The 24,305-nt window shown below is 38.6% G+C and overlaps 2 protein-coding genes across 2 annotated transcripts in view; one reads left to right on the forward strand and one right to left on the reverse strand.

The window, feature by feature from the left end:
• DARS2 (aspartyl-tRNA synthetase 2, mitochondrial) overlaps nt 1-3,549 on the reverse strand; it is a 28,219-nt gene extending 24,670 nt beyond the window's left edge. Inside the window, exons 1-3 of the mRNA XM_047076988.1 lie at nt 2,884-3,549; nt 2,119-2,218; nt 377-443 (exon numbers count right to left, since the gene is read on the reverse strand). Of these exons, the coding sequence (XP_046932944.1) occupies nt 377-443; nt 2,119-2,218; nt 2,884-3,007 (291 nt within the window). The 5' untranslated portion in view covers nt 3,008-3,549. The remainder of the gene's footprint in view (nt 1-376; nt 444-2,118; nt 2,219-2,883) is intronic.
• Nucleotides 3,550-4,235: 686 nt separating this feature from the next.
• On the forward strand, nt 4,236-21,457 carry CENPL (centromere protein L). The gene is made up of 5 exons (XM_047077315.1): nt 4,236-4,314; nt 7,313-7,489; nt 10,608-10,859; nt 15,154-15,696; nt 18,950-21,457. Exons 2-5 carry the CDS (start codon nt 7,316-7,318, stop codon nt 19,019-19,021), a joined length of 1,041 nt encoding a protein of 346 aa, XP_046933271.1. The 5' UTR covers nt 4,236-4,314; nt 7,313-7,315; the 3' UTR covers nt 19,022-21,457.
• The last annotated feature ends 2,848 nt before the right edge of the window (nt 21,458-24,305 follow it).

Consider the following 24,305-nt stretch of genomic DNA (forward strand, 5'->3'; position numbering starts at 1 on the left):
ATGACAATTCTGTGTAGTTTTAATTCACAATTTTGTACCTATGAGTGAGGTTGAACATATTTTCATATGCCTATTAAGCCACTTACATTTTCTTTTACATAAATTTTATTTTCATATGCTGGGTTCATATTTCTACTGGTTCACTGGTCTTTTTGTTTGTTTGTTTTGATTTGAAGTAGCCCTTTAGAGAAATTAGCCCTTTGTGATATGAGTTGCACATATTTTTTCCCAGTTGGTCATTTGTCTTAGTGTTGCTTATGATAGTTTTTAGTTTCATTAACAATAAACTTCTGAATTTAAAACCTCCAACATACTTAGCTTATTCTACCACAGCATCAAAGAGGCTTTCAGACAACAGTAGGAAACCTACTATTACCTCATCCTGGGGAATGACAACTTGAACAAGCCCATGGAAATCTCTTAGCACCAGGAAGATGTTCTGCCTGATCAATGAAGAAAATGAACATGTTAAGATAAAATCTCTGCACCCAAAATGTAAGCAGGCAAAACAAATTAGACAAACAAAAAAAAAACCCCATGCAATTTTCCATGTTTTTATAATACATAATAATGTGCTTTCATTAGCTACATTCATGCAATTATCTATGTAGCTAATTAATGGAAAAAAACCCGACTTTGCATTTTCTTTTCTTTTTTTTCTTTCAAGTAAATTCCATGCCAAAGGCAGGACTTGAACTCACAACCCTGAGATCAAGAGTCACACACTCTGCCTACTTGAGCTAGCCAGGCACCCCAGAATTTCCATTTTCAATTTCAATTTTTAGCTGCTATATATACAGCTTACTAATGCTATCCAGATGGCTTGCATATTTATCTGTCTATCTATCTATCTATCTATCTATTTTGAGAGAGAGACAGAGAGAGAGAGTGCACAAGCAGGGGAGGGGCAGAGAGAGAATCCCAAGCATGCTCTGCACTGTCAGAGAAGAGCCTGATGTGGGGCTTGAACTCACCAACTGTGAGATCATGACCTAAGCTGAAATCAAAAGTCAGACGCTTAACCACCTGAGCCGCCCAGGTGCCCCAAAAGGCGAATTTTTAATTTTCACTGGCTTAAGTCTTTATAAGAAAATTTTACTAAATTTGGGAACTTTCCACATATTAAATTCCAAAGAATATATTCTAGGATATTGGAAATATCTACTTGGTCATTTTTGAAATATAGCAGTATAAACTCTTTTCTCTCTCTTTTTTAAAGAACTTAATGTCTATTTATTTATTTTGAAAGAGAGAGAGAGAGAGGCCGAGGGAGAGGGAGAGAGAACCCAAGCAGGCTCCGTGCTGTCAGCAGAGTCCAATATGGGTCCTGATCCCATGAACCATGAGACCATGACCTGCACCAAAATTGAGAGTTGGACACTTAACCAACTGAGCCACCCAGGTGCTTCTAAACTCTTCTCTTAAAATAAAAGATACAATTTCTAGAGGAGGTCCAACTACTAATTTAATACTTCTACAAACCATCAAAAGATCCCTCAAATTCCAACATTTTAGCATTCAACCTACATTTCTCATACTGCCCTTAGTACCAGGTGGAGGTACGGAAAGCCTCCTCAGATTTTGAGCTCAGGAGATAAAGTCACCAAATGTATGGGTCAAATATCCATCCATTTGGAACACATTCTGTAGGAAGTCCACACAATCTATGTATTTTGGAACTCTTCATTGTGAATTAATGTACTATTCAGGTACATGCTGGAATACAGAGATGAACAACAAAATGGGCTTTAATCTTAAGGAATCACTGTTTATCTTTTTAGGGTTTTTCTCTACCTAAATTTGGAATAAAATAAGCTTTTTTCATGGTAATGAAGCTTACCAGCTGGCCCATTCCCAATTACTGGTCCTAGGAACTCTTCAACTTTAGTAAGCCAAGGGACAGTCAGTCCAGTGGAACACACTTCGTTATTACACCCTTCAACAGATGTCATGCCAGTGACTCTATTTGGGTCTTTCAAAACAACCCTGAAACTGAATGCATTGTGAGAATCCTGCAGGGGCTACAAAGTTTGTACTGTTCTGACTGGTTGAAAATTAATAAAAGTTTGGAACTGACTGGGGGGAAAACAACCACCAGGCATTCTTAAGCCAGTTTACCTTCGGTACTGAATCCATCCACACAAGGTGACTTCCTGGCCTAAGTGAGAAGAACGCAATTCTCCGCACGTGTTGGTCCGAGCAACAAAGCTACTCAATTCTTTAAAGCAGAAAAGATTAAAAATAGATCATTTGTGAATTGCTTAACAGGAAAGACTCCTAAATTATTTCATTTTAGGTATTTCATGTCAATGAATTAAACTTACAAAGTAAGTTGGAAGTCTGTAATTTGATTCAATCACTATTCGATTTACCTGCAACTGTGTCAAAAGCCAAGTGAATTAATGGTCTTAATGTAAATTTTGCCCTGTCTTAGGAAATCTAAATTTGATCAGATAGCATTTGCGTTAAGACCTAAAATTAACCCTATTCTTAATAGCGCACATTTTCCCCAAATCGGACCTTAGGAATTACATTAGTTTGATGGTACGGTAAATGGCTTTAGTATGAATCTACAGTGACACCAGTCACTTGTACACTAGAAAACACTATTCAAGATATTCTCAAATATTAAAGAACTTTTTAAGAATCCTTTTTATTAGTACCATCAGCTAAAAGCAGAATTCATGTGGTTACTTTTCTGCTTTGTTTGTTTTGTTTTTAACTCCAGGGGAAAATCTACATTATAAGACAGGAAGGAGTGAGTGATCTGTCTCTACACATAAGGATATCCAGTTAAGTCTACAGGAAAACGGAGTAAGAGCACTCCGGCCGTAGAGAACAGGAAATACTGTTTAGAGGACAGAGCTCTTCACTGCTTTCAACCTGGAATTCTCCTCTGTGAACTGAGCATCAGCCTTCTGGAGAGAGAGCCCTGGATCAGGTGGGTGACCCTTCCGGTGGGTGTGGATAAACCCCTGCACAGCCGACTTAACCAACAGGAGAACATGTTGGAACCGCAGCAGGATGGCGAGAGACGCTTACGAATCCCAAGTTGCCGGTGTTGGATGGTGGTCAAAAGTCAGTTTAGGAAATATACACAAATCCCTTAAAATGCTAGGAGTTCCTGCTCTCTTCTCCAACATTTAAGCCATTTTCCGCTGAACATTCCAGTACACGTGTCTAGAAACTAGACAAATCTGCAAGTTCTTTAGCGTCCTTGGAGAGCGGATAGGGGAAAGACCTTTTTTCCACCCTCAATGCATCAGTTTCCACTTCTAACAAACCAAACTGCGGCCAGAAGAGCCGAAAACCATTCCACACAGCACGGCAGGGTGGGACTCCGCGACCAAGCAGAGGAAGGGGCCGGTCACCAAGCGCACGCCCTTCCTTTCCTTCCACGCTTCCCCAAAGGTTCCCGCAGGCAGAACGGAAAACAGGAACTCAGGTTTCAAATCGCCCACACCTGGCGGCCGGCCTCCGGTCTTCAAAAAAAGGGAGGGCGAGCAAACCCCAAACACAAAACCTTCTCAAGCCCGAACCCACACCCAGATCACTGCTGGGAGCCTAGCGCTTCTCATTCGGCTCCGCGAGCACCCAAGTTCAACCAATCAGAGCAGAGTTGCCGCCGCCATGTTTACTATGGGCGGAAATTTAAAGGAAAGCTTCGCGTAGATAGAAAAACGCTGAAGACTTAACTTCGCGCGATTAGCCAAGACGACGGATAAGGGTTAGTCGCTCGACCTCAGTTAAAATGACGACCGTAGTTGCTTCACTAACGGGTAATCGACACCAGGGAGGCTTCCGGCGTCGGACCGCAGAGCGAGTCGGGAAATGATTTTAAACCGAGAAGGCGGCTGAAGGCTTGGTTGCCGCTTCTCAAAGGCGGGGTTTCAAAGCTAGCTGGGCTCCTGAAGGGCTCAGGTGGAGAGAGGTGAGTTGGGACCTAGTGTCCCTTGCCCTTCCCCTCCTGAGGCAGAAGCCGACTTCACAGGAGCGAGGGTCGCAGAGTGGGTGGCCGGGTCAGCGGAAATGTCCCTCCCGGGGTGAATCGAAGGACGTCTGAGGCAGCGGAGGTCTTCTTACAGGGGCGTTTGTGTTCCTGGTGAACCCACTTTCTGTGGAGCGAGAGGGAATTTGGAAGGGTCAGGGAAGGGGTTCCCTGCAACTGTCTCTGAGCTGCCATTTTGGCGTGTTTTTTTGTTTTTTTTTTAAAACTTCAGGGGACTTTAGTCTCGATCCACACTTTTGGAACCAGATTTGAAGAATGATTCGTGAAGCCGGAATGGGTGACAGCGTCATCACAGCATTTCATTGGTAAGACGCTTTGTGTTTGTCCAGGACGGGCAGTAAGTTCTATTTTGCCCTTTTGTGCGTTCCTTATCTTTACAACACTTGTGTGTGCTTGGCACTCGGCCGAGCATTGGCGGTGGGATTTAGGTATTGGTGCCAGTGTAGAAACGTGAATGATTTACCGCAAGAAACCCCGCTGAATTGTAACTGTGTGTTATGAACTGCAAGGGCAAGGAGAGTTGGCTGGGGAGCTAGCTCTGTGGACCCCTGCCCTTTCCTGAGGACGTAAACCCTACAGGATGGATTGCATTTGTCAGATGGGAGGAGAGAAGCACTCTTAATTGGCTATAGGCTGAATAAAAAAGTCGGGGAGCAGAGGCAAACTTGACAGGAGGAGTAGGAGAGTGATGATCAGTATAGAGTAGGGCGTAGGGCAGTGGTTCTTAACCTTTCTGAAAATTGTCTGCTGGACCTTTCTCCATCCCCCTCCGCCACTAAATACACATGCCCACAACATTTTGCATACCACCGGAGAGGGTTGTTGGATTTTGGAAAGTCCATTTGTCCACAGATCTTGGGGTAAGAACTCTTGAATCAGTAGATGAACCTGGATAGTAGCAAATAATAAGATCAGCCAGGGTAGGACCTTGAGACTCAGAGTTTTGACTTCGTTTAAATGATGTGTGGGAATTGTTGGGATCTCCAGCATTGTAATGGCAAGATGAGAGGGGCGTCTATGCGACCCTAGTTATGGGTTAGGGAAAGGGGTTAACATTAGGACACCGAAATGAGTTAAGGTATATTTTTAACCTCTTCATTATTGAGCAGGGTAAAATTGCACATTATTGAGTGTGGAGTGAGAGTAAAATAGATACAGTCATTTTCTGATCTTTAAATGTGTGGTTGGGCTATTTCACGTTATTACAGTATTATATACTTAAGGGAAATGTTTTCTCAAAACCAACCATCTCAGTGCTAATAGTCTTTTCTCACCTAGATGGATTTTTAATTTTTTTTTTTTTTAATTCATAGCATTTTTCTTTTAAGGAGTCAAATTCAGCAGGGCTTATTTTGCCTTGAAATTGATCTTTACTCAAATGCAGTGTGCAAGGAGATAAGAGTACCCACTCTGACTTTATACTGTCTGAGTTCAAGTCCTGGTTCTTGCACTCTAACTGTTTCTTTGTCTTCCCATCTATCAACTGGAAACATGATAACCCACTTCGTGGGATTGTTTGAGGATTTAAATGAGCATATTTGTTAGGGGCTTGGACAAGTACCTGGCACCTAATGAATGCTCAATAAATGTTAGCAGTTAATCCAAATGACAAATTTGAAAGAAACATTCTGTGTAGATGGGACTGATTAAATTTTAAAAATTTCAAATTTTTATTTATTTATTTTTGAGAGAGAGAGAGAGAGAAACAGAATGTGAGTGGGGGAGGGGCAGAGAGAGAGGGAGACAGAATCCAAAGCAGGCTTCAGGCTGTGAGCTGCCAGCACAGAGCCTGACATGGGGCTGGAACTCATGAACTGCGAGATCATGACCTGAAGGCGGACGCTCAACCATCAGAGCCACCCAGGTGCCCCAAATTGTAAAGAGCTAATTCAGTATGCGCTTAAAGCTAGAATGCTTTAAAGTAGTTGCTATTTAAGTTATGTGGTATATGATCTTGCTTGGGCATTATCTGAACATTGAGAACTGTATGTTTAATTTATGAAATTTTGTGCAAGACAGAGGGTGTCCTACTTGGACACAATGAAATTTATCTTAAATATAGAAATAGTATAACTTTTCATTTGTGAAAAACTTTCTTCAAAGGGTTAACTGTGCTAGTACTTGGGAGTAGTTATTATAACCTTATATATAATTCCTTTCAATGAAAGTTATAATTTCAGAGTTCTATGAAATTCTTCTGTTCAATTAAACCAATACTCGTTAACAGTTAACACTCAGCATTATATTAGGGTAATTATATAAGCGATATAAAAAGCATTGTTTCAGTCAAGGTATTTTAGTTGTGTTGGAAAGAGAAAAAATGCACACCAAAAAAAAAAAAATACTACAAGGAAGTATATGAATATGGACCAAAATGAGTAGTACAGACTAGATGGTCAAGGAGAGCTGTGTGAGCTGGTGTATTATTAATCTCCAAAGATTTTATGAAACATTGCGAGATTTTGTTAGGCTCATCCAGACGGTTTTTGGGCTGTTAAACAGTATTGACCTTGAGATCTTCTTTTATACACACACACCCATACACCTATACACGTTGCTTCCAGGAATGAACTATTGATACAGAGGTGTATAACATAGGTATTTTGGGGAAATTAACAAAATTCTACTTGGAAAGAGATCAAATTCGAGCATGATCTTAAAGGAGGTGAAATGATAAAAAGACACTTCAGATAGAGAATATGATTGATAGGCAAAAACAAGACAAGAATATGTTTATCTAGAAGCAGGATAAGGGCAAGCTGAATTATGAAAGATCTTAAATAATCAGCAGAAGAGTAGAATTTTCTCATCACTGTAAAGTTTTTTGCACAGGTGACGAAAGTGTCATTGCTGAAGAATGGATTACCTGTACACATGGAAAATGCTTAGTTGTGGTAGTAAGAACCTGGAGGTAGCTTTGGGAATGGATGACAAAACTGTTGAAGGAAAAACTCAAGAGAATGTGCTTAATGACTATCAGTTCAAGAATGAAAGTATCTTAAAAGAATTTAAATTAACATAGAAAATTGACAGGAATTTGAAAATGGACCAGCAAACTTTTGGAGAAGGATGTGAAGGAGTTGAATTTAGTTTGAACCTTCTGTTTGAAGTATCTGTAAGATATTCATAAAAATAGCCTATAGCAAATGGGAAATGTAGGACTTGGTTAAAAAGTCAAAACTGAGGGTGGGGAGGGGAAGGGAGAGAAATAATTCATTGATAGTGAGAAGAAGAATCAGTGAAACTATGAGCATGAGTTAACTTTTTAGTGTTCAGAATTCTGGTTTTATTTCTTTTCTGTAGACCATGGATCCTTATAATACACCAGAATCGACTCCGAGGCACGGTGCATCCTCAAGGCTTAAAGATTATTTTATAGGTGCCACCCCTTTGCGGAAACGATTAGAATCAGTCAGGAAGCAGGCTTCATTTGTTCCGACTCCACCTCGAAGGAAAATTCCTCAGTGTTCACAATTACAGGTATGCTTTTTGTGTTCCTTCATGTTACTCAATAATTGAGAACATTTGTGAATAAATTTTGCTTTTTATTACCTTTTAATGGTATTTTTAGTATCTCCTTAAATCTCTCAGATAATAAATGAGAAATAGTGAAAAATATTTGTGAGATAGTGAGAAGTAGTGAAAGTAGTTACACCATCAATACCACCTCTGTTAAGTCTTTTTTAAAAAAGTTTATTTTGGGGCGCCTGGGTGGCGCAGTCGGTTAAGCGTCTGACTTCAGCCAGGTCACGATCTCGCAGTCTGTGAGTTCGAGCCCCGCGTCGGGCTCTGGGCTGATGGCTCAGAGCCTGGAGCCTGTTTCCGATTCTGTGTCTCCCTCTCTCTCTGCCCCTCCCCCGTTCATGCTCTGTCTCTCTCTGTCCCAAAAATAAATAAACGTTGAAAAAAACAAAAAAATTGAAAAAAAAAAAAGTTTATTTTGTGTACATAAGAGCGCAGGTACAAGTGGGATGGCGGTGGAGGGCGGGGAGCAGAGAGAAGGGAGAAAGAATCCCAAGTGGGCTTTGTGCTGTCAGCACAGAGCCTGACATGGGGCTTGGTCTCACACACTGTGAGATCATGCATGACCTGAGCCAAAATCAGTAGTTGGATGCTTAACCGACTGAGCCACCCAGGCTCCCCTGTTATATCTTTTAATCTGCAGCATTTCCACAGTATTTGTCTTTTATGACGTTAACGTTTTGAAGAATGTAGTTTCCTCCCTTATCCTTTTTAAATAGAATATTCTTCGTTTTGTATTTGACATTTCCTCGTGACTAGATTGAAGTTCTGTATTCTTGACTGGAATACAGCTTAGATGCTGTTGTCCTTGGGGATGACATCTGGTAGCACATAGGTGATCAGTTGTGATCATCCTGTCAAGGTGCTGCCCAGTGGTTACTGTTTTATTCCCCTCTGCATCTGATAAGCAGTCTGTGGGGAGACACTTTAGGATCATGTAAACATTCTGTTCTTATCAAAATTTCCCCTTGCACTTAATATCCATTGATAATTTTTGCCTGATTCCATAATCAGTTATGAGTTATAAGAACTCATAACTCTGATGACTCATAAACAATTCTGAAGGTTTATAATATTAGTAATTTGTGATTTCGCTGGAACATGAAATAAAACCCTAGTTAGTGCAGGTTTGATGTGTGGTTTTGAGGAACTTAGCAGAGTCTGGTGAATCAGTCCCCCACACCTTCCCTGTAATCTTTTCTTGTCAGTGTTGTGTGCCTCATGTCTTTTGGGATATGAGAAAATTTTTGCTTCTTTCTGAAAAGTTTCTTAAATTACTAGCGATGGTGATGAAAGTGATGGCTCTTAACCATAGAACAGAAATTGTATATAAATTAAAGATTGGGATATCCAGGGGTACCTGGGTGGCTCAGTTGGTTAAGTGTCCAACTCTTGATTTTGGCTCAGGTCATGATCTCACACTTCATGAGTTTGAGCCCTGCCTCGGGCTCTGCGCTATTAACAGAATCTTGCTTGGGATTCTCTGTCTCCTTCTCTCTCCGCTGTTCCCCTGCTCATGCTTTCTTTCTCTCTCTCTCAAAAATAAATAAACATTTTAAAAGACAAAAGGATTGGGATGTCCAATTCAGTGCTTCCTTATCATACAAATAATTTTGTATCATATAAATTTTCTATCATGCAAATAGTTTTGCTGTACCTTTTGACAGTTATAAGAAAAAAGTTTATAACTTATAAAAGTTTTACACAAATTTCCATGAATACTGTAGTCAAAACAAATATTTTTGTCAAATGGACAACTGTAATGAAAGTTCCAAAAGATAGTTGGAGCTGTAAAACTATGTCAGGAAGTATGAATTCTATAGAACAATTCAGGATAAAAGTAGGGACCTGTACGGGGGTGTATGTGAAGGCCCTCAATAATGCCATAGAACCAATGTGAAGGATGTGTTGTTGTTGTTGTTGTTGTTTTTAAGTTTATTTATTTATTTATTTAAAAAATTTTTTTTAATCTTCGTTTTTTGAGAGAGAGACAGAGTGAGCAGGGGAGGAACAGAGAGAGAAGGCGATACAGAATCCAAAGCAGGCTCTGAGCTGTCAGCACAGAGCCCCATGCGGAATCAAACTCACCACCCGTGAGATCATGACCTGAGCCAAAGTTGGATGCTTAACCAACTGAACTACTCAGATGCCCCTATTTATTTATTTTGAGAGAGAGGGAACGCACACAAGCGTGTGCACTGGGGAGGGGCAGAGAGAGAGGGAGAGGAGAATCCCAAGCAAGGTCTGTGCTGCCAGTACAAACCAGACATGGGACTTGAACTCACAAACTGCGAGATCATGACCTGAACTGAAATCAAGACTCAGCTACTTAATGGAATGAGCTACTCACGTGCTGCAGAAGTGTTTTTGTTTTTGATGGTACCTGTGGTTCTCTTAGAGCATGGCAGAAATACTAAGTGTTTTTTTATTTGATCGACTGAATTTGACATTGGGTCATAGAATGGATTTACTGCTAAACATTTAAAACAATTACATGATTAACATGAATCAAATTTGATGCCCCAGGAATAGTAACTATTTTTTAAATCTATAATCTAAGTTTTTAAATGTTCATCCAATAAATATATATTGAACAACTGTTCTAGGATGGCAGTGTTCTAGGTGCTAGAGATGTAGCGCTGAATAAATCGACAAAAATCCCTGTTCTCTTCAAACTCATACTCTAGCAGGGAAGACAGACAATAAAAATCACACAAACATATAATACCAGATAGTAATAAAGCATGTTAAGGAGATACAGAGTGACAAAATTGGAGTGGGTGCAGGTGCAACTTTACATAGGGTGACCTCTTGAGTGACATTTGGACAAAACTGAGTGAAGGAAGGGAACATGCCATGTGAACACATGTGTGGAGAGCATTCCAGAGGGAAGGTACAGTGAATGAAAAGCCCTGTTCAGGGATCTTCAGAGTCCTGCAGACTCCAGTTTGGTTGGAATGTAAAGATCAGGTACACAGATTTGTAGTAAATATTTAAAATTCTTTGATTAAATTCTTATTTACTAATGTTTCCTAATTCTTAAACTACTGTTGTCTTGATTGTTTTTTCTCTCTAGGAAGATAATGATCCTCAAAAGTTTGCATTTCTTCTGCATAAACAATGGACTTTATATAGTTTAACTCCCCTATATAAATTCTCCTATACTAATCTCAAAGAGTATTCTAGACTTCTGAGTGCATTTATTGCTGCTGAAAAGCAAAAAGGGCTTGCTGTTGAAGTGGGAGAAGACTTCAACATCAAAGTGACTTTCTCCACTCTCCTAGGAATGAAAGGAACACAAAGAGACCCTGAAGCATTTCTTGTCCAGGTATGTTGTATAAATAGTACTTGCTTCTCAGGAAAAGAATCTGCACTGTCTTGGTTTAGAAATTGTGGTATTTTCTTACTGTTTAAAAATATTTTGAGCTTGTGATTTATAACCTTTTTTATGTCTTGTTTGACCAAATTGTAGTAATTAGATATGGCCAACTTAAAGTTTTTTTTTGTGGGGGGCACCTGGGTGGCTCAGTCGGTTAAGCGTCTGACTTCAGCTCAGGTGATGATCTCCCGGTTTGTGAGTTTGAGCCCCACGTTGGGCTCTGTGCTGACAGCTCAGAGCCTGAGCCTGCTTCGGATTCTGTGTCTCCCTCTGTCTCTACCCCTTGCTCACTCACACTCTGTCTCTCTATCTCAAAAATAAATAAACATTAAAAAAAAGGTTTTTCTAAAATAAATATGATTGTGATATAATGATTATGATATAATATCATGATTATGATATAATATTTATTTTATAAAACTTAGAAAATACATAAAAATACAAAGAAAATTAAAAACCACAGTTTAACATTTTGGCATACATCTATTTGGCAATAGACAACCTGAGTAAGCTTCTCATTTGGAAAGTTATTAATTATTGGTTCAATTTCTTAATTTATTAATTGAATCAATTCAGTTTCTTGAACCAATTCAATTTCTTAATTGAACCAATAATTAATAACTTTCCAAAATAGAAAGCGCCAGGCCCAGATAAGTTCACTGGTAAAAGCTGCCAAAAGTTTAATTAAGGAAGAAATTATTTTAATTCTATAGTCTCTTTGGAGTATAGAACCAGAGGGAATACTTTCTAACTCATTCTGCCAGGCCAGTGTTACCCTAATACCAAAATTAGACAAAGATTATGTAAGAAACGACAGATTGATCTCTCTCATGAACATAGATACATCTGTCTGGCTATCTGGATCTATTAAAATTAGGATCATATTGCCCATACTTTTGCATTATGGCTTTAAAAAAAAAAATAATGTCATAGGTAATTACTCATATCATTAAGAATTCTACATTTTATAAGTATATCTGTGTAATTCTATGGTTTTTACTAGGACCAGATTCCTAGAAGTGGAATTTTAGCAAAAAACAAATATGTAACATGGGGCCCCTGGGTGACTCTGTCAGTTGAGCATCTGACTCTTGATTTTGGCTCAGGTCATGATCCCAAGGTTGTGGGATTGAACCCTGCATTGGGCTCATGGAGTCTGCTTGAAATTCTCCCTCTCCTCCCATCCCCCCTCACTTGCACACACATATGCACACTCTTAAAAAAATGAAAAATAAAAAATAAAAGTAACATATCATTATATATTGTGAAATGTTCAGTTACTCTTACTTAAAAGTAATATGACTATCTTGATTTATTAAGAAACTGGATTTATTATTCATGCCTGCTACTTCTGTTTATTCTGAGTTAACTCATAGTCACCACAAATTAAATTCTGAAATCGTGAAAAGATCTAATTTTGTTTATCTGTATAGATTGGGTTAGAAAACTGTGGCCTGCAGGTCAAATTTGATTTGCTCCTTGTTTTTATTTTTTGTTGTTGATGTTTTTCTAAATAAGGTTTTATTGGAACAGAACTCCTTTCATTTGTTTACATTATTGTGTATGGCTGCTTTTGTGCTACGACAGCACATTTGAGTGGTTGCTTACAAAGCCTAAAATATTTACTGTCTGATTCTTACAGAAAAAATTTGCTGACGCTTGGTATAGATCTGGTGTTGGCAAGGATCTTCAGGAGTCTTAGGGGTAGGTTTAGCTGCATAAAACAGAAAGCCTAAATAACAGTGATTTAGATGCCTATCTTGAGGTTAATTAATAGAGGTTGTCTTTTTATTTAAAAAAAAATTTTTTTTTAAATGTTTTATTTATTCTTGAGAGAGAGACAGAGCATGAATGAGGGAGGGGCACAGCGAGAGAGAGAGACACAGAATCCGAAGCAGACTCCAGGCTCTGAGCTGTCAGCACAGAGCCCGACATGGGGCTCGAACTCACGGGCGGTGAGAACATGACCCGAGCCGAAGTTGGACGCTCAACCGACTGAGCCACCCAGGTGCCCCGAGGTTTATTTGTCTTACAAAAAAAGTGGAGTAAGCTGTTTAAGACTGGTGTATGCTTCATGAATTAATAACTTAGGCTCCTTCTATCTTCTGTATCATCCTTGGTGCATGGCTTCCATCCTTAAAGTCACATTGGAGTCTAATATGCCTCTTGAAGCGCTAAATATTAGATGCAGGTTCCAGGCAGGAGGAAGTAGGGGGAAGATGGGAAGGGCAAATAGGATGCCTGCCTGAGTTTTTAACGAGACTGCTAAGGCTCAACCACTTCTTTTTGCATCCCTGTTGGAAGACAGACTAGGAAATTTTTCTTTTTTAGTGGGTACTTTGCTACCTCCTTAAAAGCATCTCATTAAAAGCACAGTTTTATTGTGGAAGGAAAAGTAGGTACTGGGTAGACAGCAGTCTTTGTCAAATGAAGCAGTTGATTTCCCAGAGAAGTGATGTGATTTGCATGTCAACAGGTAAGCAACTGTTCCTGTGCAGAACAGAAATGACCTCTTGAACTCTTAGCAGAGTGTCCTAATAGTTCGCAAATTAAACCTCATTTCTTCACAGGGTTCCCGGACTTTTAGGTTATACAAGTGTGATAGACATGTCTGGCTGGGCTTTAAGGTTTTTGAGAATCGCTTGTAGTCTCTTGAACAAGAAGGCAAAATGTGCTAAAAGTAACTTTTTAAATGATGATCTCTAACAGGATCTGATACTGGGCTGTGTTCTTCACCTTATCCTGGTCAAACTTTAAAACTTCTATGAATATCTTGGGGCGCCTGGGTGGCTCAGTCCGTTGAGCATCTGACTTTGGCTCAGGTCATGATCTCACAGTCTGTGAGTCCGAGCCCCGCGTCGGGCTCTGTGCCGACAGCTCAGAGCCTAGAGCCTGTTTCGGATTCTGTGTCTCCCTCTGTCTCTGACCCTCCCCCATTCATGCTCTGTCTCTCTCTGTCTCAAAAAAATAAATAAAGGTTAAAAATAAAACTTCTATGAATATCTGGAAGGTATATTTGTCATGTAGTTTATAAATTTGAAGTTTGAAGGATTAGTCAGTCTGCTGGAAAATATCAAGATTCTAAAAAATCTGAATGGATTGGCACAATGGGTCAAATTGAGAGTGAAATTTTAATAGGAATACATATATTCCTCTATATATTATGGGAGATTTACCTATTAACAGCAAGGATGAATAAGGATAATTTAAAGCTGTCAACTAAAAATTAGAAAACTGCAATCTAAGGTTATATTAGTAGTAGTATAATCTAGGTCTTTTTGAAGTAATTATATTCACTTATGAATGACTCTCATGCAGAAGAATTTCAGAGTAAGCAGGGTAATGTGTGTATCATAGAAGGAATGGTTAAAGAAACTGGAGATGTTGAACCTGGCATTACATATGATTGGGATTATCAGATATTTGAAGGGCTTTTTCTGTGGAAGAGAGATTAGATTTGATTTGTTCTACATGCACATAAAGAAGAAAGCAGGACCTGTGGTAGATACTGTGTGCCTAACATATGAAAGAACAATTTTAAGTTGATAGAGCTGCCTTAGGAAATCCTGAATTCTTCCTCAATGGAAGAATTCAAACACATTGAATATGTGACTTTTTATAGTCCCTTCTGAAGTTGAAATTTTGAGGGCCCCCTCTCCCCGCCAAGGATAGCATACTTGGTTATAACCATATTGGCATTCCTTAATTTGCTTATTTTGCATTTTGGCTGCACCAAGATCTTGCCATATACCATGTCCTAATAAGAATATTAAGAGGTAGGAGTGCCTGGGTGGCTCAGTGAGTTGAGCGTCTGACTCTTGATTTAGGCTCAGGTCGTGATTCCAGGCTTGTGGTATTGAGCCCCACATTAAGGTCCATGCTGAGCATGGAGCCTGCTTAAGATTCTCTCTCTCTCTCTCTCTCTCTCTCTCTCTCTCTCTCTCTCTTTCTCTTTCCCTCTCTTCCTCCCTACCCCACCACCCCACCCCTTGCCCCTCTTCCCGCTTACATGCTCCCTGGCTCTCTAAAAAAAAAAAAAAGAAGAAGAAGAAAAAATATTAGGAGGAAAGTCAGTTAACTTGATAAACCCTAATAATGATTAGGGAGATTATTCCCATTATGTTTTTTTGGCAAATAATACAATATATCTTCTTATTTTTTAATGTACTAATTTTGAGAAGGTGTAACTTAAGAGTAAAGGTACTTTTGCATTTAATGAACTCCCCCGTTTTTTTCTTTGTAGATTCTGTCAAAATCTCAATTACCATCAGAGAACAGAGGACAAAAAGTGTTGTGGACTGGTTGGTTCTGCTGTGTATTTGGAGACAGTCTTCTGGAGACTGTTCCAGAAGATTTCACCTGTGTACCTTTATTTCTTGCAAATGGAGCAGAGACGAATACAGCCATAGTTGGAACCTGGTTTCAGGAAACTTTTGATTGTCATTTCAGTTCCTTAGCAATCAATGCGTTTAATCTTTCCTGGATGGCTGCTATGTGGACTGCATGCAAAATGGACCAATATATGGCTACTACTGAATTTCTTTGGTCTGTACCGTGTAGCCCTCAAAGTCTGGACATTTCTTATGCCATACATCCAGAGGATGCAAAAGCTTTGTGGGACAGTGTCCACAAAACACCCGGGGAAGTTACTCAGGAGGAAGTTGACTTATTCATGGACTGCCTTTATTCACACTTCCATAGGCATTTCAAAATTCATTTATCAGCCACAAGATTGGTCCGTGTTTCAACATCTGTAGCTTCAGCACATACTGATGGAAAAATAAAGGTTAGTTTGAACATATCTAGCTAGGTAATTTTTTCTTACTGCATAGTTTTCAAAATGTATAGAGATTGTATTTTCCACATTGAAGAAACACATTTGAATGCTAATTCGAGACAGTAGAGAGATTTTATGCTTTATAAATGATATGCTAGAAAGTCTTCAGCCTTTAGATGCAGCTCTGTAATGGAAGGATACTATATATTGTGTGCTACAGGCTTTGGTAATAAAATGAATATAGTAACTTTGAAACTTTCAGAATTATGTTTCCTCAAACTTTGAAATAATTATCAGAGCAACAGAGGATTTTTTGTGTTAGATCAGAAAATTATAGCCAGAAATACCTAACTAAGATAACATCTTTATATTTTAGACTTTTCTGTCTCTAGTGGCAAAGAAATAATTGACATTGTTTTATTCTCTAGGAAGTTTTTTTTTTTTTTTAATGTTTTACTTATTTTTGAAAGAGAGACAGAGTGTGAGCAGGGGAGGGGCAGAGAAAAAGGGAGACACAGAATCTAAAGCAGGCTTCAGCCTCCAAGCTGTCAGCACAGAGCCTGACACAGGCCTTGAACTCATGAACCATGAGATCATGACCTGAGCCGAAGTTGGGTGCTTAACTGAGCCACCCAGGCACCCCTACTCTCTGCAAAGTATTTATTAGAGGAAATCTCAGAAATAAACTGAGAGTAGGTACCTAAATATAATAAAATATATCAATATATTTAAAATGTATTAAACTATGGCCACAGTAAACACTCTGAATATTGGTCTTGTCACTGAGCTAGGATTTTAATAGACCTTAATTTTAAATGTTTTTCTTTTTTAATTCTTTTTTAATGTATTTATTTATGAGAGAGAGACTGAGCGTGAGCTGGGAGGGCCAGTGAGCTGGGAAGGGCCAGAGAGAGAGGGAAACACAGAATCTGAAGCAGGCTCTAGTCTCTGAGCTGTCAGCACAGAGTCCAATGCGGGGCCTGAACTCATGAACTGTGAGATCATGACCTGAGCCAAAGTCAGAAGCTTAACTGACTGAGCCACCCAGGTGCCCCAATAGACCTTAATTTTAATCTTCAGAGCAACCTTGTAGTAGGTATTTTTATCCACATTTTATTTTTAAAACAAGGAAACAAGGCCAAGATAGGTTTTAGTGATACCTGCAAGATAGTTTGGTAAGAGGAGGAGTCAATATTTGAGTGCTTATCTCTTAGGTTCCAAAAAGTTCATGCTCTATAAGCACTATATTAGTGTTTTTCGAACTGAAAGTCATAATGCAATTGTAGGTTGGAAAATGATGGGAAGAGAACAGCTTTAAAAAACAAAAGAAATCTGGGTGCCTGGGTGGCTCAGCTGGTTAAGCATCTGACTTCAGCTCAGATCATGATCTTGCAGTTCATGAGTTCAAGCCCTGCATCAGGCTCTGTGCTGACAGCTCTGAGCGTGGAGCCTGCTTCTGATTCTGTGTTTCCCTCTCTCTATACCTCCCTCAATTGTGCTTGCTCACTCTCACTCTCTCTCGCTCTCTCTCTCAAAAGTAAATAAAACATTAAAAACAATGAAAGAAATATAATGGAAAATATAAAAAAGTATCACATGTGGTAAGGGTATACATTTGCTTGTACTGGATCATGATGTTAAATTTATTTCTTACTCTGATTTGCAGTAAAACATTTGAAAGATTATATCATGTTATTTTGAAATTATAAAGGGAAAAAATTCCATTTTAGCACCTCAGAATTCAGTGTTCATGAGGTCTTAATATATTTTAAAATTTTGTTTTCATATGCTCACACTCCATTAGTAAACTGCATTTAAAAACTGTTTTGTAAAATGTGTTCTTATGAAGATAAAGGTGGTTCTTAAGCACATTTATTTTATCTGGTCTATTGTAAATCTAAGAGCCCCTCTTAATAATGTAAGACAGTAACTGGCTCCTAGCTTTGCATAATGCCATGATGATAACTAACATTTATTAAGCACTGATTGTGCCAGCCATTTTTAAGCATTTTATGTATATTTTCTCATTTAGTTTTTCACAACAACCTATTTCCATAGGTTGTAAAGAGAAAACTAACACAGGGAATAAGTAGGTTCCCTGATATCACACAGGTAATAAGTAGATTTTGCATTTGAACCCAGTCATCTGACTCGAAACCTTATGCTTTTTTTTTTTTTTTTTAACGTTTATTTTGAGAGAAAAAGTGAGCTGGGGGGACGAGAGAGAGGGAGAGAGAGAATCCTAAGCAGGCTCCACGCTATCAGTGCAGAGCCTGACGGGGCTCTATCCCAAGACCCTGGGATCATGACCTGCGCTGAAACCAGGCGGAGGACACTCAACTGACTGGCCACCCGGGCTCCCCAAAGCTTCTGCTTTTAACTGCAACAGTGTACTGCTGTCAAGAATGATGTGTCAGCCAGGTTTCTGCCACCTGCTTAGTTTCTACAAGATACTTTTTAAAAAAAAGTTTTTTCATTTTTAAATGTTTATTTATTTTGAGAGAGAGAGAGAGAATCCCATGCGGGGTTCTCATTGTCAGCATGAAGGCCGATGCAGGGCTCAAACCCATGAACCGTGAGGCCATGACCTGAGCCAAAATCAAGAGTCAGAGACCTAACCAACTAAACCATCCAGGTGCCCCTCTACAAGGTACTTTTGGAGTCTATATCCCTTTGAGAAGAAGGAAGCTATGGAACCTTTTTCTAGAAATGTAGATCCAAGCGATTCATGGATTCCCTTCTCTCCCCTTACTTCTTAGGCAGATAGCCTAACTGTGGAAGCCAGGATAAATAAGAACCTTAGTCTAGTTATTTCTAAGCACCATTGACTAATAGTTGTATATTTATTAAAGTTAGTAGTCTTCATTAAGTAAAATCTATTTGACTTAGAGCCACAGTGGTATGGGTTGATCTTAAGATTGCAGATACGGGGGCGCCTGGGTGGCTCAGTCGGTTAAGCGTCCGACTTCAGCCAGGTCACCATCTCGCGGTCCGGGAGTTCGAGCCCCGCGTCAGGCTCTGGGCTGATGGCTCAGAGCCTGGAGCCTGTTTCCGATTCTGTGTCTCCCTCTCTCTGTGACCCTCCCCCGTTCATGCTCTGTCTCTCTCTGTCCCAAAAATAAATAAACGTTGAAAAAAAAAATTAAAAAAAAAAAAAAAAAGATTGCAGATACGGAATTTAAAATAAGCCTGGAATTTTTATCAAACTGCTTTGTTATAATAATTAATTCTAACTTTAATTTTTTTTGTTTGTTTTTTTCAGATTCTGTGTCATAAATACCTCATTGGAATCTTGGCATATTTGACAGAACTGGCAATTTTTCAAATTGATTGAGGTCTTGTGGGAACTATAAATTATGGATTATATAACTTTTTCCTCACAGATTATTTGCCTAATTTCTATGCTGAGAGGAACTGCAGGAGAAACATGCATCTATATCTGCATCTGTTTTCCTCTCAGTGCCTTTGGAATTGCCCAGATAGAAGCCAAGAAGGATCTAGAACAAAGAAGGTGGTAGCGAATGAATCACAGCCAGGTGTTTATATAATAGTCATGATGATCTGGGAGGCCAGTCTTTAGAAAATGCTGAATTGTTATTTTCTTGGGCCATCTTATATCAAATTTTTAGGATTCAAATGAGATATCTCTAATGTTGAGTGTTTTTGATTTGGGTCTTTAAAAAGCTTTAATCCCTTTTAAGCATTTTAGACTTGGATTCAGAGAGAATTTCTGTCTTCTAAAGACATTTTCCTACTATCATTTCACTGTAGAGAGTTGGCAATCAAAATCTTCTCCAAAGGACACTAAAAATTAATATACATTTATTAAAGCCACTAATATGCTTCTGTTTTTAATGCTGTTCAATTCTTATTGCAATGTTGAATTAAATATTCACTTTTAAAATGAAGCAGCATGTTTATCAGTGTCTTGGTGGCAGATCTTTAATTAATGTCTCAGGAATGAGAAGTCATAGGCTTTTTCTGTAGCACAAAGGTTACAAACCAGCAATTATATAGAACCATACTTATAGAATTGAAAGGGACCTGTGAGCCTCTTTTGAGAGCAGCAGTTATCTTGTTTAACTTTCATGTCCCTAATTTTGCTTTAGCACAGTGCTTGGTAAATGTCTGCAGGTTAAGTAAATGTATTTTAACCAAATCTTCCATTTTATAGATGAAAACTATAAATTGAACAACTTAGGAGACTTGCCCAAGATGCTATGTTTAGATCTCTTGTTTTAATTTATGGAGTATGGGAACATTTTGTTTTACTTTAGAAACTCTTTTTTAAAAGTTGTTTGAAAGGAAATTAATAGGCTGTCTTTCTAAAAGGTTAACTTTTGGAATGGAATATTATTTCACATATACTAGGAACAGCAGAGATAGTGGAAAAAGCATGGGCTTTGGAGTGAGACAGTCATTCATTTAACTAACATTAAGTTCCTGCTGTGTACTTAGAATTGTATTGGGTAACAGGGGTATAGCAGTGAAGACAAAAAAGATCCCTGTCATTTGGAAATTACATTCTAGTGGAGGAAGGCAAAAAATAAATAATTTCTGTGGAGATAAATACTTAAGGCAGTACAATATGGAAAGGGGGTCTCTCTGGGTAGGTGACATTTGAGCTGGGTCCTGAATGCTGAGGGAACCAGCTGTGTGAGGATCTGTGGAAGGGTTTACTAGGCAGGTGAAATGGCGAGAGCAAAGGCCTTGAGATAGGTAAGAGGTTGGCTTATTTGAGGAATAAAGGAAGTCTGTGTGGCTGAAGGAAGTCAGGGTGGAGTAGTATTAGATGAGACTGAAGAGATTGTGCAGCAGAGACTTATTCCATGGGTATGTCTCCCAATTTTTGACTGAGCATGTGGTTGTCTAGAATAAAGATGGTCTTTTCTGGCCTTTCTCATAGGTAGGTGTAGTCCTATGACTAAGTTCTGACCCATGGCATATAAATGGAAGGATCAGGAATCTTCCTTAAAAAACAGCAGACATATACCCCTTGACGTTTTCTTATTCTGCCATCTTTGCTGCTTGGAACACATATAATGACTGGAATTCTAGCCACTCTTTTTGGTCACGGGGATGCAGGTCAGGTCATAGGAATGGTGGAACATGGCCTGAAACGAGTTTGTGCTTTGAGGACTTCTTGAGGCTGAACCCCAGTGCCACCCTTGGGCAGTCTTCCTATGGACCTGTGTGTCAGAGAGGTAAACTTTTATCTTGTGCAAGCTGGTGCTTAAAGACATTTTGGGTCTCTTGCTCATAGCCAAACCTAATCTTGATAGAAAGAGGCAGGATCTACGTCATCTAAGTTTTTGTAGCTATTTGTGAAGAGGCTGGATTTCATTCTAAATGCAGTGGGAAGCCATTGAAGTTTTAAGCAGGAGAGAATATTACCTAATCTGTATTTTATAAGATATGAGGGAGAATGAATTATAGGTGGACAAGAGTGAAAGGGAAAACAGTTAAAAGATTGTTAGAAATGGTACAAATTCAGTGGAGAAATTAGCAATATCTAGCAAAATGTTGTAGGGATTTACCCTTTGACAAGCAATCCCATTTCTAGAATTCTATCCCCAAAACTCCCTGGCAAAATATAAATGAAGCCCGTATAAGGCTATTTATTGCAATGGTGTTTGGTAGCAAAACTGAAAACAATCCAAGTGCCCATCCCATGGGGATTGTTTGAATAAATTATGGTATAGCGACACAATGAATTACCACTATGTAACCATAAAAAGGTTTGTGGAAGATAATCTAATACTACCATGGAGTGATCTTTTTTTTTAATAGTTTTTTTATTTTTATTTTTTTGACTAAAATACTCATTTTATTTATTTATTTTTTTAATATGAAATTTATTGTCAAATTGGTTTCCATACAACACCCAGTGCTCATCCCAGCAGGTGTCCTCCTCAATACCCATCACCCACCCTCCCCTCCCTCCCACCCCCCATAAACTCTCAGTTCGTTCTCAGTTTTTAGGAGTCTCTTATGTTTTGGCTCCCTCCCTCTCTAACCATTTTTTTTTTCCTTCCCCTCCCCCATGGTCTTCTGTTAAGTTTCTCAGGATCCACACAGGAGTGAAAACATTACCATGGAGTGATCTTGATCTCTAGGATATGTTATGTGAAAGAGCAACTTGTGGACAGTGTGCTGTCTGTTATGGATGGAATGGGTGAAATATGAATATGTGTGTGTATTTCCTTATGTTTCCAAAAACCAATGGAAGAATAAACCAACTAATAAAAATGGTTACTAACTAGGGGGAAGGAAGGAACTGGGTAAAGGGGACAGAAATTAAAGTTAAAACTTATCTGAATGTTCCTCTTTTATAGTTTGGCACCATTTAAGTGTTTTTTTTTTTTTTTTTTTAATTTTTTTTTTCAACGTTTATTTATTTTTGGGACAGAGAGAGACAGAGCATGAACGGGGGAGGGGCAGAGAGAGAGGGAGACACAGAATCGGAAACAGGCTCCAGGTTCTGAGCCATCAGCCCAGAGCCTGACACGGGGCTCGAACTCACAGACCGCGAGATTGTGACCTGGCTGAAGTCGGACGCTTAACCGACTGCGCCACCCAGGCGCCCCTAAGTGTTTTAGATAGTTCTGAAAATTAGATCAAAAAGAAAAGGCAATCTTAAAAATTGAAAACAAATGAACCTAACTATATTAAGTTCTTGTCATAATCACACAAATAATTATTTTTAGTATCTTTAAATCCTAGTATTTTGACTGTACATTGTCAGCTATGTCTTAGGAAAAGAAGAGCAGCAAAGGAATTTAAGTTGCACTCAGTTATCTTGTGATTAATAATATTGGTATTGTTGTTTTACCACTGTTTGTAATAAGATAAAACATGTAACAATATTACCAAGATTTTGAGTGTAAAAGAAAAGACATACAATTATAAAGTAAGCTAAGTAGAAACTCTGTAATGTTAAATTTGAATTGGAAATACCAGAGTGAACTCATTTACTTTCAAAATGCAAGTTTTTAATTTTGATGAAGTCCAATTTATCAGTTATTTTATTTCTTGTGCTTTTGGTGCTGTGTCTAAGAAACTGTTGCTTAATCTAAGGTCCCAAAGAATTATTCCTATGTTTTTTTAAGGATCTTATAATTTTAGGTTTAAATTTAGGTCTGTAATCCATTTTGAAGTTTTTTTTTAAGTTTATTTATTTGAAGGGAGAGCATGCAAGCGGGGGTGGGTCAGAGAGAGGGGGAGAATCCCAAGCAGGCTCTGCATTGGAAGCGCAGAGCTCGATGTGGGGCAAGATCTCAGGAATCGGGAGATCATGACCTGAGCTGAAAACCAAGAGTTGGACACTCACCCAGCTGAGCTACCCAGGTGCCCCCCAATTTGAGTATTTTATGTATGGGGTGAAGTAAGCATCCAAATTAATCATTTTGCATAATGATATCCATTTGTTCTAGTACCATTTATTGAAAAGACCGTTGTTTTAAAAGTCAATTGGCAAAAAAAAAAAAAAAAAAGGAATCAGAAGTCAATTGGCCACAGATGTTTATTTTGGGACTCTCAATTCTATTTCATTGATGTCAGTCCTTATGCCAGTACCACACTTTTTTTTTTTTTCAGTTTATTTAGAAAGAGGGTGCATGCGAGCAGAGGAGGGGCAGAGAGAGAGGGAGAGAGAATTCCAAGCAGACTCCATGCTCAGTGCAGAGCCCAACATGGGTCTCGATCCCACAACGGTGAGATCATGATCTGAGCCAAAATCAGAAGTCAGATGCTTAACTGACTGAGCCACCCAGGCCCCGCCGTACCACACTGTCTTGATTACTGTAGCTTTGTAGTGCATTTTGAAATCGGGGAGTGTGAGTCCTCCAGCTTTGTCCTATTTTTCAAGGTTGTTTTGATTATTCTGGGTCTTTTGCATTTCCAAAGAATTTTAAGGTCAGCTGGTCAATTTCTGTAAAAAAAATTAGCTGGGATTTTGATAGGGGTTGTGTTGAATCTGTAGATCAGTTTGGGGAGTACTGCCATCATAATTATATTAAGTTTTCTAATCTATGAACACGGGATATCTTTCCATTTCAGAATTTCCATTTTAACAGTGTTTTATAGTTTTCAGCATACAAGTATTGCACTTTTATTTTTGTTAAATTTATTCCTAAGTATTTTTTTATGCTATTGAGAATGGGTTTTTTTTCCAAAATAAGTGAAAATTATTTTATTTTGTATAGATAAGTAGCCAGGCAGTTTCAAAGTAGAGTTACATGTACATCTGTTCTAGATAATGACAGGAAGATAATTTTATGTGTTTTGTGTTTTTAAAGATGCGCCTTTCAAAAATATGCTTGCACTTTTATACATTTGGATTGCTTTGTTAATTTCATTTTTTGGATTCTTTGTTGTGAGTATATATTGTTCTTGTATTGTGTGACCTTGCTGAACTTGTTTATTCTCATTTTTCAGTGAATTCCTTAGAATTTTCTGTATACAAGATTCATGTTGTTTGTGAATAAAGACAGTTTTACTTAATCTCAATATGGATGCCTTTTGTTTCTTTTTCTTGCCAAATTGCCTTGGCTAGAGTCTCCACCATAATGGCAGATAGAAGTGGTGAGTAGTTTTTTTTTTTTTTTCAATATATGAAG

Source organism: Lynx rufus, unplaced genomic scaffold, assembly GCF_022079265.1.
Source record: "Lynx rufus isolate CCGP_SWC_20201006 ecotype Redwood Valley unplaced genomic scaffold, mLynRuf1.p SCAF_15, whole genome shotgun sequence".
Taxonomy (NCBI): domain Eukaryota; kingdom Metazoa; phylum Chordata; class Mammalia; order Carnivora; family Felidae; genus Lynx; species Lynx rufus.